The 12384-nt window shown below is 36.8% G+C and overlaps 1 protein-coding gene across 2 annotated transcripts in view; it reads left to right on the top strand.

The window, feature by feature from the left end:
• The window catches only part of LOC120628014 (histone-lysine N-methyltransferase eggless), a 41044-nt gene extending 29850 nt beyond the window's left edge, over positions 1 to 11194 (top strand). For both annotated transcript variants that reach the window (XM_039896193.1, XM_039896192.1), the window contains exons 23-32: positions 1721 to 1888; positions 2716 to 2849; positions 3975 to 4038; positions 5026 to 5139; positions 5914 to 6030; positions 6371 to 6519; positions 7421 to 7527; positions 8527 to 8593; positions 9066 to 9150; positions 10654 to 11194. In XM_039896193.1, coding sequence (XP_039752127.1) covers positions 1721 to 1888; positions 2716 to 2849; positions 3975 to 4038; positions 5026 to 5139; positions 5914 to 6030; positions 6371 to 6519; positions 7421 to 7527; positions 8527 to 8593; positions 9066 to 9150; positions 10654 to 10860 — 1212 coding nt within the window. In that variant the 3' untranslated portion in view covers positions 10861 to 11194. The remainder of the gene's footprint in view (positions 1 to 1720; positions 1889 to 2715; positions 2850 to 3974; positions 4039 to 5025; positions 5140 to 5913; positions 6031 to 6370; positions 6520 to 7420; positions 7528 to 8526; positions 8594 to 9065; positions 9151 to 10653) is intronic.
• The last annotated feature ends 1190 nt before the right edge of the window (positions 11195 to 12384 follow it).

Below are 12384 nucleotides of genomic sequence, written 5' to 3'. Positions count from 1 at the left end.
AAGGATTTTCCCATAATCATCACGCTGGGCGGTCGGATTAGTGATAGCAGTAGTAGTAGCATGGAGGAAGCTGCTGCCTATTCTCTGTTATATTCCCTAAGTCGCCTCGTACAAAATTAGCTTGCTTTGTAAATCATCGTTGGACAGTACTTATTCAACTGAGCACTAATTTGTTTTCTATAATATTCAATTGGCTAAAACATCGTTAGAAAATCGGCATGCCTGAGAATTCTCCATAATCTGAAGGGCGTGTTAAGACTCAATCAGTAGGTACTGGACTGACCACGCGGTGGACTACGGTCTTACCCATCTCATTCTGAGAGCAAATCCTGGACATTTAGTGGGTCTATAATGAGTTGATAATTTTGATCATTATGTGCAAAGTCATATAAAAGTTTGCATCTATTCTAGTTTTTAATTTATCTATTTTCGGTTAGAGAGTTCCGAGATTTTAAAAGGGTAAGGCTTATATTTTTTTAATTAAACCAATTATTAAAATTTTTGGCATTACCTTGAAATGACAAATGATGATCTTGACAAAATTATGCCTTTCATAAAATTTTCTAATTTTCCCCCAAAAATTATCTCTATGCATGACTGCAAATGAGTTGCGTAACGTGGTACCAAATGTAACTATTTTCCGTTCAATAGGTTCGAGGAAATTAGGTTGCATAAGCTAATAAGTTTTAATTGTGGTAGGCGTCTTGCCTTCTGTTTTATAGGTTTAGTCTAAATAAATAGTAATGAATAAACGTTTATTTTACAAATTTTGTCACTTAACAATACGTTTTGCCTAAAATGTGGCCACTGTGCCAGCTAACCAACCTGTCTTTTTATTGAATTTTAGAGTAAAGTTAGTTTAAAGATATTCAAAGTTCATATTTATACATATTTATTTATTTTACTAAGATCGACTCTAAGATCTAATCTAAGATTCTATCGTAAAAAAGTTATTAAAGGATTGTTATCATTATAAGGCAGGTTAAATAAAAAGGAGTACAGTTTCTATCGGGAAATTCAAGCTTAACTTTCAAGCTAAATTCTTGTAATGTACACAAATCTCTAAACTTAATAAAATCGTCAGGTCAAAATAGTGTAATTCTTTTCCAAACGGGACATTGGAGAAAGGTCAGAACGTTTAGTATTGGCCCATTACATTGGTAATATTCATATCCTGGCCTTATACAACCACAGCGACTACTTCGAGCGTAACTGATACTCTCTCAAGTTGCTGGCTTAACCACTTTTTGTTTTAAATATTTGACCGCATAGACAGCACGTCAGTATTCCTGCAATAGTGGCCGGCGAAATAATATAGCCTAGTTCTGCAAGCCTTTTTGCTTCAAACTCACTTTTTTGTTTTAGGACATCGGAAGTAGGTCCACTGAAAATATCAATACAACAATCAGTGTGTGTTACTTATTATTCTTTCACGCAACATAAGTGCCACAGATTGATGATATTTTTTGCAAAACGATTGTTTTTCCCGGACCGGACAGTAACATATACTACTCTTTGTCCCAAATTTTATATTGATACTTGGAAATAAGATTGGAAGGTTTATACCCCGAAAATTCCTTTAGAATAAATAAATGCGGAAGAAGGGTTGTTAATTTGTCATTCTTTCGTGCAGTTTCGGTGTTATAACATTAGAAGGTAGAAGGAAGCTCGGACTCGGAAGCAGTACTTGGGGGTTGGTAACCTTGAAATATTGTTCCAGGACCTGTCCCACGGGAAGGAGATCGTACCGGTGCCGTGTGTGAACTGCGTCGACGATTCGTTGCCGGAGTTCTGCTCCTACAACACCGAGCGAACGCCGACTGCGGGCGTGCCTCTTAACCTTGACCCTGAGTTTCTGTGCGGTTGTGACTGTGAGGATGATTGCGAGGTTAGTGATCGTAATTGTATACTTAATTGTATGTTTTAACTAGCTTCTCCGAAGAAAATATTTCATATTGTTACAAAATGCTTTATCATGTGTAAAGTTCATAATAGAGTATGACAATGTAACGCGTAGGCAGTGGCGTGAAAAAAATCGTCAGTACGAGTTATATATAATTAGGTAGGCTTTTAATAACTCTTACAGTGCCTAACCTTAGGGTTTTTATACCGCGGACTGGAGATTTTCTTCATTTTATATCATCTACATACCCTGTGCATACCCTCTCTGTACGCCACTGCGTGTAGGTATTTAACTTGTATGTAGTTAATACCTACGAAAGAACAAAGCAATTCCGTATATTCCAATAGTCACTATTCGGAATGATTCTGAATGATTTCTTTTGTTTATAATCCCCTAGTAAAGCAGGTTCTAGGCCTTACATAAGCAGTATAAAAGCACGGGGTACATTGAGAATTATTCAGTCTGCCCAGAGAGCGCAGTGGAGTAAGCGATAATTGAGCGATCAGGTGTGAAACCTAATGACTTCCGCTACAAATCTGAACTATTATTGACCTGCGATGGCAAGTATTTTCTGGAACCTTGTTATGAAGAGAAAGTTTAGGGAGGTTAAAATGTTTTAAGTCTTACAAGTGTCATCAAGTGTTCTTTTTCCAAATCTTCGAACCCTAACCCTTAAATAACCCATCTCTATCAAGTAATAAAATGATACCCATATTCTTGACGTAAAGGCCTGTCCTTTTGGAAGTTTTAAGAAGCGGTTTCCTCAAAATTGCATTTCTCTTGTCCAATGTTTCTGCGTTAACTTTTCGCAGGACAAAGCTAAATGCGCCTGCTGGAAAATGACGTTAGAGGGCGCTAGGACCATCGGTTATGAAGGTGATGTCGGTTACGATTATAGAAGGCTGCCGGAACCCTTGCCTTCTGGGATTTATGAGTGCAATTCCAGGTAAGTCAGCCGGCAGAGAGTTAGGACGTTTTAAGTTTTACTTAATACATCGATAACGCATGTTGAGTTAGCCTTTAATAGTCTTAAATCATACTTTAGTTTTCTATTTGTTTATCAATGTGTATTCATAGTATACGCTTGACTTCTTAATTAATAATTTAATATATAATTGTCACGATTTCCAGTTTTTTTTTAAAATATTGATTCGAATTAAAAATATTGAATATAGAATTCTTAAAGATTGCGCACTTTCACACACTTTCACACATGTATATCTATATATATGAAAGAGAAAGTGTGTGGGTATGTTCCGTATAGGCTCCGAAACGGCTGGACCGATTTCAATGAAACTTTCAGGGGATCTCCGGATTGATCTGGCGAGTAATCCTGTAATGTTTGGTGACGATCGGAGCACTCCTATTGTTGAACTGTCAAACTGTCAAATACAGCTTTTATTTATTATGATGATATTCTATTGTCGGGTGTACATGGGTGTAGATAATAATCTTCACCCGCTCGAGAAGAGAATAGAAGAGAATGAATACGGAGAAAAATGAAGGATTTAATATATTATGAGACCTAAATTAAAAATTTAATGATGTAAGTTTATTGTTTAAATAAAATAAAGCAAAATCTAGCCCGGCGAAGCGGGCTGGGTACGCTAGTTATTCATAAAAATGTTCATCAGTCATCTTAGTACCCGTAACACAAGCTACGCTTACTTTGGAGCTAGATGGCGATGTGTGTATTGTCGTAGTATATTTATTTATTTTATCATCATAAGCTTAGATGATATGGAATATCTACCATGTGCCAGACTTTATTAGGAACACTGAAAATGATAATTAATTAAAGAAAATATTTAAAAAATACCTCATAGCAATGCTATATATTCTGTAAATGATTTCTTTGATTTTGAGCATTTCCAATAAAATCTATTTCCCTTCTATGCGATGTCTTATGTTTTTAAAATTCATAAAATTATTTAATTAAAAAAATGGCTGCACCCAAACTGGGTGTACATACGTTACATTATATAATTAAATTTATGCTAAATATTCAATTATAAATGTAACATTATGTATTGTGCTGAATAAATTGATAAAATGACTCTTATTGTTTCAGGTGTAAATGCAAAAATACTTGTTTGAACCGCGTGGCACAACATCCTTTGCAGCTTAAGTTACAAGTGAGTGCTGTTTTATTACGCTGTGATAGCTCTAGGGCCCATAGTTTTTGGCTTCCCTTTTGGGGCGACCGAGCATGATCGCATCCCCGACACGCACCTTTTAACTTTTCGGGAGTTATGTGCGTTCTAAGCTAGTAATAGTAGTTGAGCTTATCTTAATGTTATAAGTTTTTATGTTTATTATTCATAAAAAATATATATTTAAGTCATTTTAGTACCCATAACACAAGCTACGCTCACTTTGGGGCTACATGGCGATGTGTGTATTGTCGTAGTATATTTTGTGACTGAGCTCGTCTGGGCAGTGGCGTGCACTTCATACATGCACAAAAACACTGCTTACTCTAAAATTGCTACATATCTCTTGTAGGAGGAGGATTTTTGCAATTTCCTTGCTATATGCATACCCTGGTAAGAAACCCAGGGAACGCCACTGCGTCTTGGGAAAAAAAAATGTTGCAAGACGTGCTTCTTGCATGCCCTGTAAGGTTTTGCTCTGTTTATTCCAATCCGCACTTGGCCAGCGTGGTGGACAACGGCCTAAGCCCGTCTCATTCTTACTTTATGATTCTTATGCTTGACGGTCGATTGGTGCAGAAGGCAGCGTTTCTGCTTTCTGAGTCTTACGGCTGTGGGTTCGATGCCCTCAAAAGGAAAATGTTTGTGTGATGAACATTAATGTTTTTAGTTTCTAGGTGTTTATCTGTATATAAGAAGTAGTTATGTATTTCATAAAAATATTCATCATTCATCTTAGTAGCCATAACACATGCTACGCTTACTTTGAGGCTAGATGGCGATGTATGTATTGTCGTAGTATATTTATTTATTTATATTATCCTAATCTATCAATCCAAAATTCAGTCAAATTGGTTCAGTAGTTTTTGCGTGAAACAGTTACAAACATCTATCCATCCATCCATCTTAAAAACTTAGTGGGATATTTTACATCTGTACCTTTAAAAAAGGTAAACTGTGTATTTAAAGGTTTTCAAAACTGATAAACGCGGCTGGGGCATTCGTGCATTGAACGACGTGCCAAAGGGCGCTTTTCTCTGCGTGTACGCGGGCAACCTTTTGACGGATGCCACTGCTAATTTGGTAAATATAGTTTTCTAGTAACTAAAAAGCTTTGATATGATTACTTATATTAAGATGTATTTCTCTGTGTATAAATAATAAATAATAATAAAAACGTTTTTCTGTCTCTCTCAGTATTTTAGAAGTGCCCATTTAATATTAGAAATAAAAAACTAGTTTACCGTTTTACTGGCACACTCGGCATTTAATTAAGAAGTGCACATGTTTTGTATTTTATTTAAAACTAGCGACCTGCCCCGGCATCGCACGGATGCAAATGTGTCTAAGTTTGGTCATTTGTTTCGGGAGTTTGAATGTCGCGGCCGATACCCTCTAATCCTTAAAATTATCAACTCTCCGAGCTTGGGCGCATTGGAATTAATATCTGAATAATAAACGGGTGTAAACATCTCTTATCCCTCGTGCTTTGGCAGGTGAACACGTTAATTTTATCCCTTGTCAGGGGTACAATCGGGGGATGTTATTTTTGCTGCCTAGCTTAGTCGAACAGGCTAGCCCATTACCATCTTAGCCTGCATCATCACTTAACATCGCGTAAGATTTTTCCCGGGCATCTAATAAAGCCAACGAGGGACATGCCCGGGTAGGTTTTTAGTTTGGGTATAACTCCTTTAGAAGGGGAGTCCCACATAACCTCCGTCCTGTCAAAGCTTTTCTACAAAAAAAATGTTGAGATAACTGACATGGGCTATCCAGTATTGGAGTTAAATAAATGCCTATAAGATTATAACTTAACGAAGAAGCAATTGTTACTAATTCTACTTTAACTATTAGGACGGTCTCAACGAAGGTGACGAGTATCTCGCCGAGTTGGATTATATAGAAGTTGTGGAACAGATGAAGGAGGGCTTTGAGGAAGACATACCGGATAAAATCAAAGCCAAGGACAAGGTAATTTTTCAAATTTTCGTTTGTAAATTCATAACTAAATGTTATAATTCCAGATCTGAAACGCACCTTAACGTAACGTTAATTGTGCGTTATTAACGTCGAGTTCCACTCGGCAAAAAATGTGTGGCAGGCGAAAAATGCCTCTTTCCATATTCCATATGAGTAGTCATAAGTTAAGTTCGATAACTTGATGAGTTCCTAGTGGAACTTAACAATTTTAACTTTGGGGTAACTTAGGTTCAGATATCATATGCTCATGTAGATTCTAGTACTTAAAAGTGCGTTGTCTAATGGTTGAGTTCAATAATTTATTTTGGTTTCGGAAATATTTTGTGTACAGAAAGAGTTAGCAAGAAAGAAAGCTGAAGAAGAGGACGAAGAGGACGAGGAGTCGTCGGAAGAAGAGAACACCACTAAAAGGAGTGAGCAAGAAGATGATGACTTTGTGCCCGGCATCCCAGGTTTAGGTTTAGGCGTTGCCGCGTTCAGGTGAGTGCATGTAGCAAAGTTTTACTTAGCCGGTCCTTAGCCATTTTATTCTCAGAGTCACCGCATATAGCGTTCCGATATCCAATGGATCCTTAAAAATTATTGCGTACTCGTAGCTTAACCTTTTATTAAGCGATAAGGCCCGCTTTTGTTTTTCTTGACTCTTCAATTTTTTCTTTTTTATTTCTTGTATGGTCTTTTTTATATCCTTGATGTGGTGTGTACGAATAAAGAGTTATAGAATAATAATAATAACTTACTTCAATCTGGTCAACTTACTATATGATGCATTTTGTCCCGATACTTTAGCTACGAACTTTTCACATAGCGAAATTTGGGTCATTTTTGGAATATCTTCCGTCACTAAACACTTCCAGTACTGACGGAAGAAATCCGTAGCTCGTATCTTAGCGTGCCATCAGCATAACTTGCTTTTCATTCCGTACATAGTTGTACTGCCATCAGTCATAAAGTTTTTATCTTTTATCGCGCTGACCTTGAATTCCGCCTCATAGGTATACGCCTACAAACGCATGTTAGGTCATTTTTGACGAGGCGTAAGCCTATATTATGAAAATTGTCCACCAAACAACATCCTCACTATAAGATTTGAAGGCCTAATCTAATAGAAGGTCGATTTTGTCTGTCGATCGTCAGAGTAAAATGGAATTTATGCTTCTTGTTTCAAAATGCACAAGTGTTCAATTCGTGCACACTGCTACAGCAAGCTGAAATAACAACAAGGATTACATTACACAACAGGAACAACAGGAATTTGAGATTCTAAAATCACTAACATGAGTTATTCATTGAGGGATAGAATCCGGAAACTTTTTGGACCGAGTGCACGAACTTGCATTAGAAAAGTCGTCAAACTATTAGAAACCTTGTTTCTTTCCAGCAAACGTTTAAGAAGAAGGGACTCCAGGAAGGAAGAGGATACCAAACCGCCAGTAAAGGAAAAAGAAGCTGACGAAGATTGTATCACTATTAGCGACGATGAAGAAGGTAATCTTGAGAAATCTTTATAAATTCTATGTATGTTTGAGGAACTCTCTGGCTTAACGGATAGCTAGTTATTAAATAGGGGGGTTCGATCCACAGGGGCAGTCCGATAATTTCCAATTTATAGTTTTATCCAAAGACGACTTTCACCGGCTGTTTTGGTATAAAAGTTCTCTAGCTCCGTTTTTAGGATGCAATCTATCTATCTCTGTGCTCAATTTCAGTAGTAGTAATAGAACTGCTTGTGACAGCTCGTCCAAAGAAGTACTACAGCATTGCGGTGTTCCAGTCTGCAGGCTGCGTTTAAAACCGGTGTATTAACTAGCAAATGAGGGTTAATGGATACAGGGCGGATTTTTATATAGATCGATATATTTTCCTAATTTTATAAATGCGAAAGTTGGTTCGTTTGTCCTTTTTTCACGCTCCAACTAAGCAAGCAAACAACCTTGATTTTTGGTATTATATTATATTTGGATTTGACGGGATTTGCAAAAAAAAAACAAATACTCTGACGAACAACGCGGGCAATAGCTATTTATTTACAAGTTCAATCTTAATTCCAAAAGAAACTGGGTCACAAAATGAAACAATGTGGATTTCTAATTTCAATCAAAATTCTACCTTTGCCTCCTTCATTAAGTCAGCCCATTACCGGCCCACTACAGGGCACGTGTGTCCTCCCACAATGAGAAGGGGTTAAGGCCGTAGTCCACCACGCTGGCCCAGTGCGGATTGGCGGACTTCACACCTTTGAGAATATTATGGAGAACGCTAAGGTATGCAGGTTTCCTCACGATGTTTTCCTTCACCGTTGGAGCAAGTGATATTTTGATTGCTTAAAACGCACATAACTTAGAAAAGTTAGACGTGTGTGCTGGGATTCGAACTCGTCTCCACGAAAGTAAGTAGGTCCACCCACTGGGCTATCACCGCATCCACCCGGTTTTAGCCTTTCCGCCGGTATTAGCCTAATAATGTAATATGTACGTTTGTGCACAGTACGCGAGCCTTCTTGCTTCACGGCGGCCGCTGGGATGGGAAATAACCAATTCATCTCCAAATATAGGTAACGTGTATTATTCTATTTAAGCTAAATTAGTCATTTATTAAAATAGCTATTTATGCAACGATTACGTAATGAGGGCACTCTCCTCTATTTTTACCACTGTACTGTGGCTGTCCTTGTAAAAATTATAGCCGAGAACTGAAATATTTTTCTTAATATCAGATGAAAATTGTGTATGTAACAATTATTGTTTCTTGATCTTAGGCGCCACATGAGATTTTTTCTAATTTGTTGATTTGCAATGTCGACAAAGAAATTTTCTATAACACAGCACACCACATAAAAATTGCAAAAGTTGTCACAAATTTGCCGCTCTAATATATAGTTGATAAATTCCTTCCTTAATTTAATCAGATAGGTTTAAGCTCATACAGCCCAATCTTCTGTAAGTATAAAAATATAACAAACAAACGTAAATTTTTACACATATAGTTTTTAAACAAGTTTAAGAACGGTTGTTATTTGTTAACAGATCAGTCCGCACTTTGTTTGGTGAGGACGAAGCGTGCTACATCATGGACGCGAAGGTTCAAGGCAACATTGGACGATATCTTAATGTAAGTATCATCATCATATCAACCAGTGGCGTGCACTTCATACATGCGCAAAAGCACTGCATACACGTTTTTTTTAATATAACTCGTATTGGAGGGGAGTTTTACCATTTTATGCCAAGCACCTGCGTTATGCATACCCTGGTCAAAAAACCAGTGCACGTCACTGATATCAAACCATTACCGGCCCACTACAGGGCACCGGTCTCCCCCCACAATGAGAAGGGGTTAAGGCCGTAGTCCAACACGCTGGCCCAGTACGGATTTTTAGACTTCGCAGCCCTTTGAGAACATTGTGGAGAACTCTCAGGCATGGAGGTTTCCTCAAGATGTTTTCCTGCACCGTTGTAGCAAGTGATATTTTCATTACATGAAACGCACGTAACTTAGAAAAGATAGAGGTGCGTGCTGGGATTCGAACTCGGCTCCCTGAAAGTTTAGTAGAGCTTCTACCCACTGGGCTTCAATGTGAGCATACCTTAAATTTAACTATTCTATTTAAATATACAAATCAAATTTAACATTCGCTACTGGGCCGCGGCGATAATTTGACGCTGTTTCACGATCAATTTGATAAACAGAGATTGCTTTTATAAATTTAAAATGCATATAAAAATTTTCGGAACCGACAGGATTTGAACCTGCGACTATCTGGCAATCGCGGCCTGAGCGCTTTCTCCAATTAAGCTACGGCTCTCCTACCGTCGATGCCGAAATTAGTATATGCCTTTCACATCAGTCTTATAGCGACTGTAGCGTCATCTAGTAGGAAACATTGCAGTTTCGATCAACTTATTCAAAGGTTCATATTACAATGAGACACGTTTGAAACAAGAGATGACACATTGCACAGAGACTGTTCTCCTTACCTCTGTTTTTCTGGTTTTTTTTGATAGTCGCGAAGGTGTGGTAGCTTAATTTTTCAGATAGGGACCTAAAAACGTAGGGATTTTTATATGGAACCTGTAAATGTTTATATAATAACCATTCGCAGATCCTTCATGGAAACATTCTTAAAAACTTCACTTGTTTTTTATACCTGCTTAAAGTCGAAATCATTTTAATAACTAATTTATTACTACGTTATAAAAAAAGAGATCTGATACCGTCAATAAAGGGTTCTACTATTTGACAAAATGTTTCTAATTTATCTAACTGTAGTCATATTTCTGGAAAATAATTAAATTTAGCTTTAATTAAATAATTAAATTGCTTTAAATTTCCCGCGGGCGCAGTGGGCAGTGACCCTGCTTTTAGTGTCAAGGCTGTGGGTTCGATTCCCACAGCTGGCAAATGTTTGTGTGATGAACAGGAATGGTTTTCAGTGTCTGGGTGTTTATTTGTATATTATAAGTATTTATATATTCATGAAAATATCATCAGTCTTCTTAGTACCCATAACACAAGCTTTGCTTACTTTGGGGCTAGATGGCGAAGTGTGTATTGTAAATAAATAAATAAATATACTAAGACAATAATTAATTAATTAATAAAATTTTATTACAGCACTCGTGCACACCGAACGTGTTTGTGCAGAACGTTTTCGTGGACACCCACGATCCCCGTTTCCCGTGGGTGGCGTTTTTCGCACTGCATCACATACGCGCCGGTACTGAATTGACTTGGAACTACAACTATGACGTAGGTTCGGTGCCCGGGAAGGTGTTGTATTGCTTCTGCGGAGCGCCCAACTGTAGGGGAAGACTACTTTAATATGGTTAAGAGTTTAGACTTTAGCCCCAATTGAATAATTGGACACAGTTAAACGAAGAGGATTTAACCTATATTAAAGTTGAAGTCTTGGACTTTTAGGGCCTTCAAATGAATTTGGGATAACGTCTGTTGTAGAATGTGGGGATGGACTTCAATAATAATAATTAAAGAAGACTACTTCAATATGGTTAAGAGTTTAGACTTAACGAAAAGAATACTACATTGAAGTAGTTTACGGACATTTAGGGCCTTCATAGATGTTGCAGAATATGGAGATGAACTTTAATAATATAAATAAATAGCTGTCCCAGCGAACTTCGTACCGCGGATCTTTTTTTTTTAATGAATGTTATACTTTAATACTTATTATCCTATTCCGGACTAAGATACATATAAAAAATCAAATATCATAAAAATTGGTCCAGCCGTTCTTGAGTTGTAAATGGTGTAACTAAACACAACTTTATTTTTATATATATAAATAACTAGCTGTCCCGGCGAACTTCGTGCCGCGCATCATTTTTTCTTCCTTTATGAACGTTATATTTTAATACTTATTATCCTATTCCGGTCTAAGAGAAATCCAAAAAATCAAATATCATAAAAATTGGTCCAGCCGTTCTTGAGTTATAAATGGTGTAACTAACACAACTTTCTTTTATATATAGATAATGGACTATAATAATATTATACTTTGACATAACAATTGTACGTAGTTAAATTACAAAGAAAAAAATAAGAAGCATTGCATAACGCATTGTAGAACATCCGTTTTGTAACAAGGATTTGTAGGAGAAAACTGCCCGAATATAGGGCAAGTTTAATAATTGAAAATGAGTATTATTCAAGACCATCTCTACGTTCTCCAACGAACGTCATACCACGTGCATTTGTGAGGCCCTAAATATCTCAAAAGTAGACCAATACGGTTTAGATACTTTCGTTTCACTGCGGCCAACTGTGATTCTGTATCGTATTGAAATCTTTAATGAATTTTGTGATGTAAAGAATTTTTAGTATATAGACTTATCTACTCATCCGCCTTTTTTCCTAACTAGCATACTCGCATATGGTTTAACACGCGTTTTATTTTAGTTTTAAGTTGTTAACTGACGGCCACCAGTACAGTACACCTGTCAAGAATCATATCTCGGAAGAAGATTTTGTCTCATATAATATATATTTGTACATGTTCGTGACCGTTTTACGTGTGTGTTGTAACGGTTTTATGCGTGACAGCTATTTTGGAGAGAAAAAAAAGCAGGTTAGTGAAAAAAGTTCCAAATATAAATAATTAAGCCGCAAATTTTTACTTCACAAATTAACGTGGTAATTGATTAGAATATGATAGGGAGTAAGGGTATTGTCGTATTATAATCTATTTATAAATAACTTGAAAAAAAAAATATATAAAAATTCATTCAGAATATTAGTTGTGCACGAAACTATTATAACTATGTAAAAGCTTGATTATGTTGTGTGGAACCTTCTCGAACACGATTTCACTGTTTGTTGTCATCCCTC

Source organism: Pararge aegeria, chromosome 12 (assembly GCF_905163445.1).
Source record: "Pararge aegeria chromosome 12, ilParAegt1.1, whole genome shotgun sequence".
Lineage (NCBI taxonomy): Eukaryota > Metazoa > Arthropoda > Insecta > Lepidoptera > Nymphalidae > Pararge > Pararge aegeria.
Note: the sequence above shows the minus strand (reverse complement) of the source record. Positions and strands in the feature narration are given on the sequence as shown.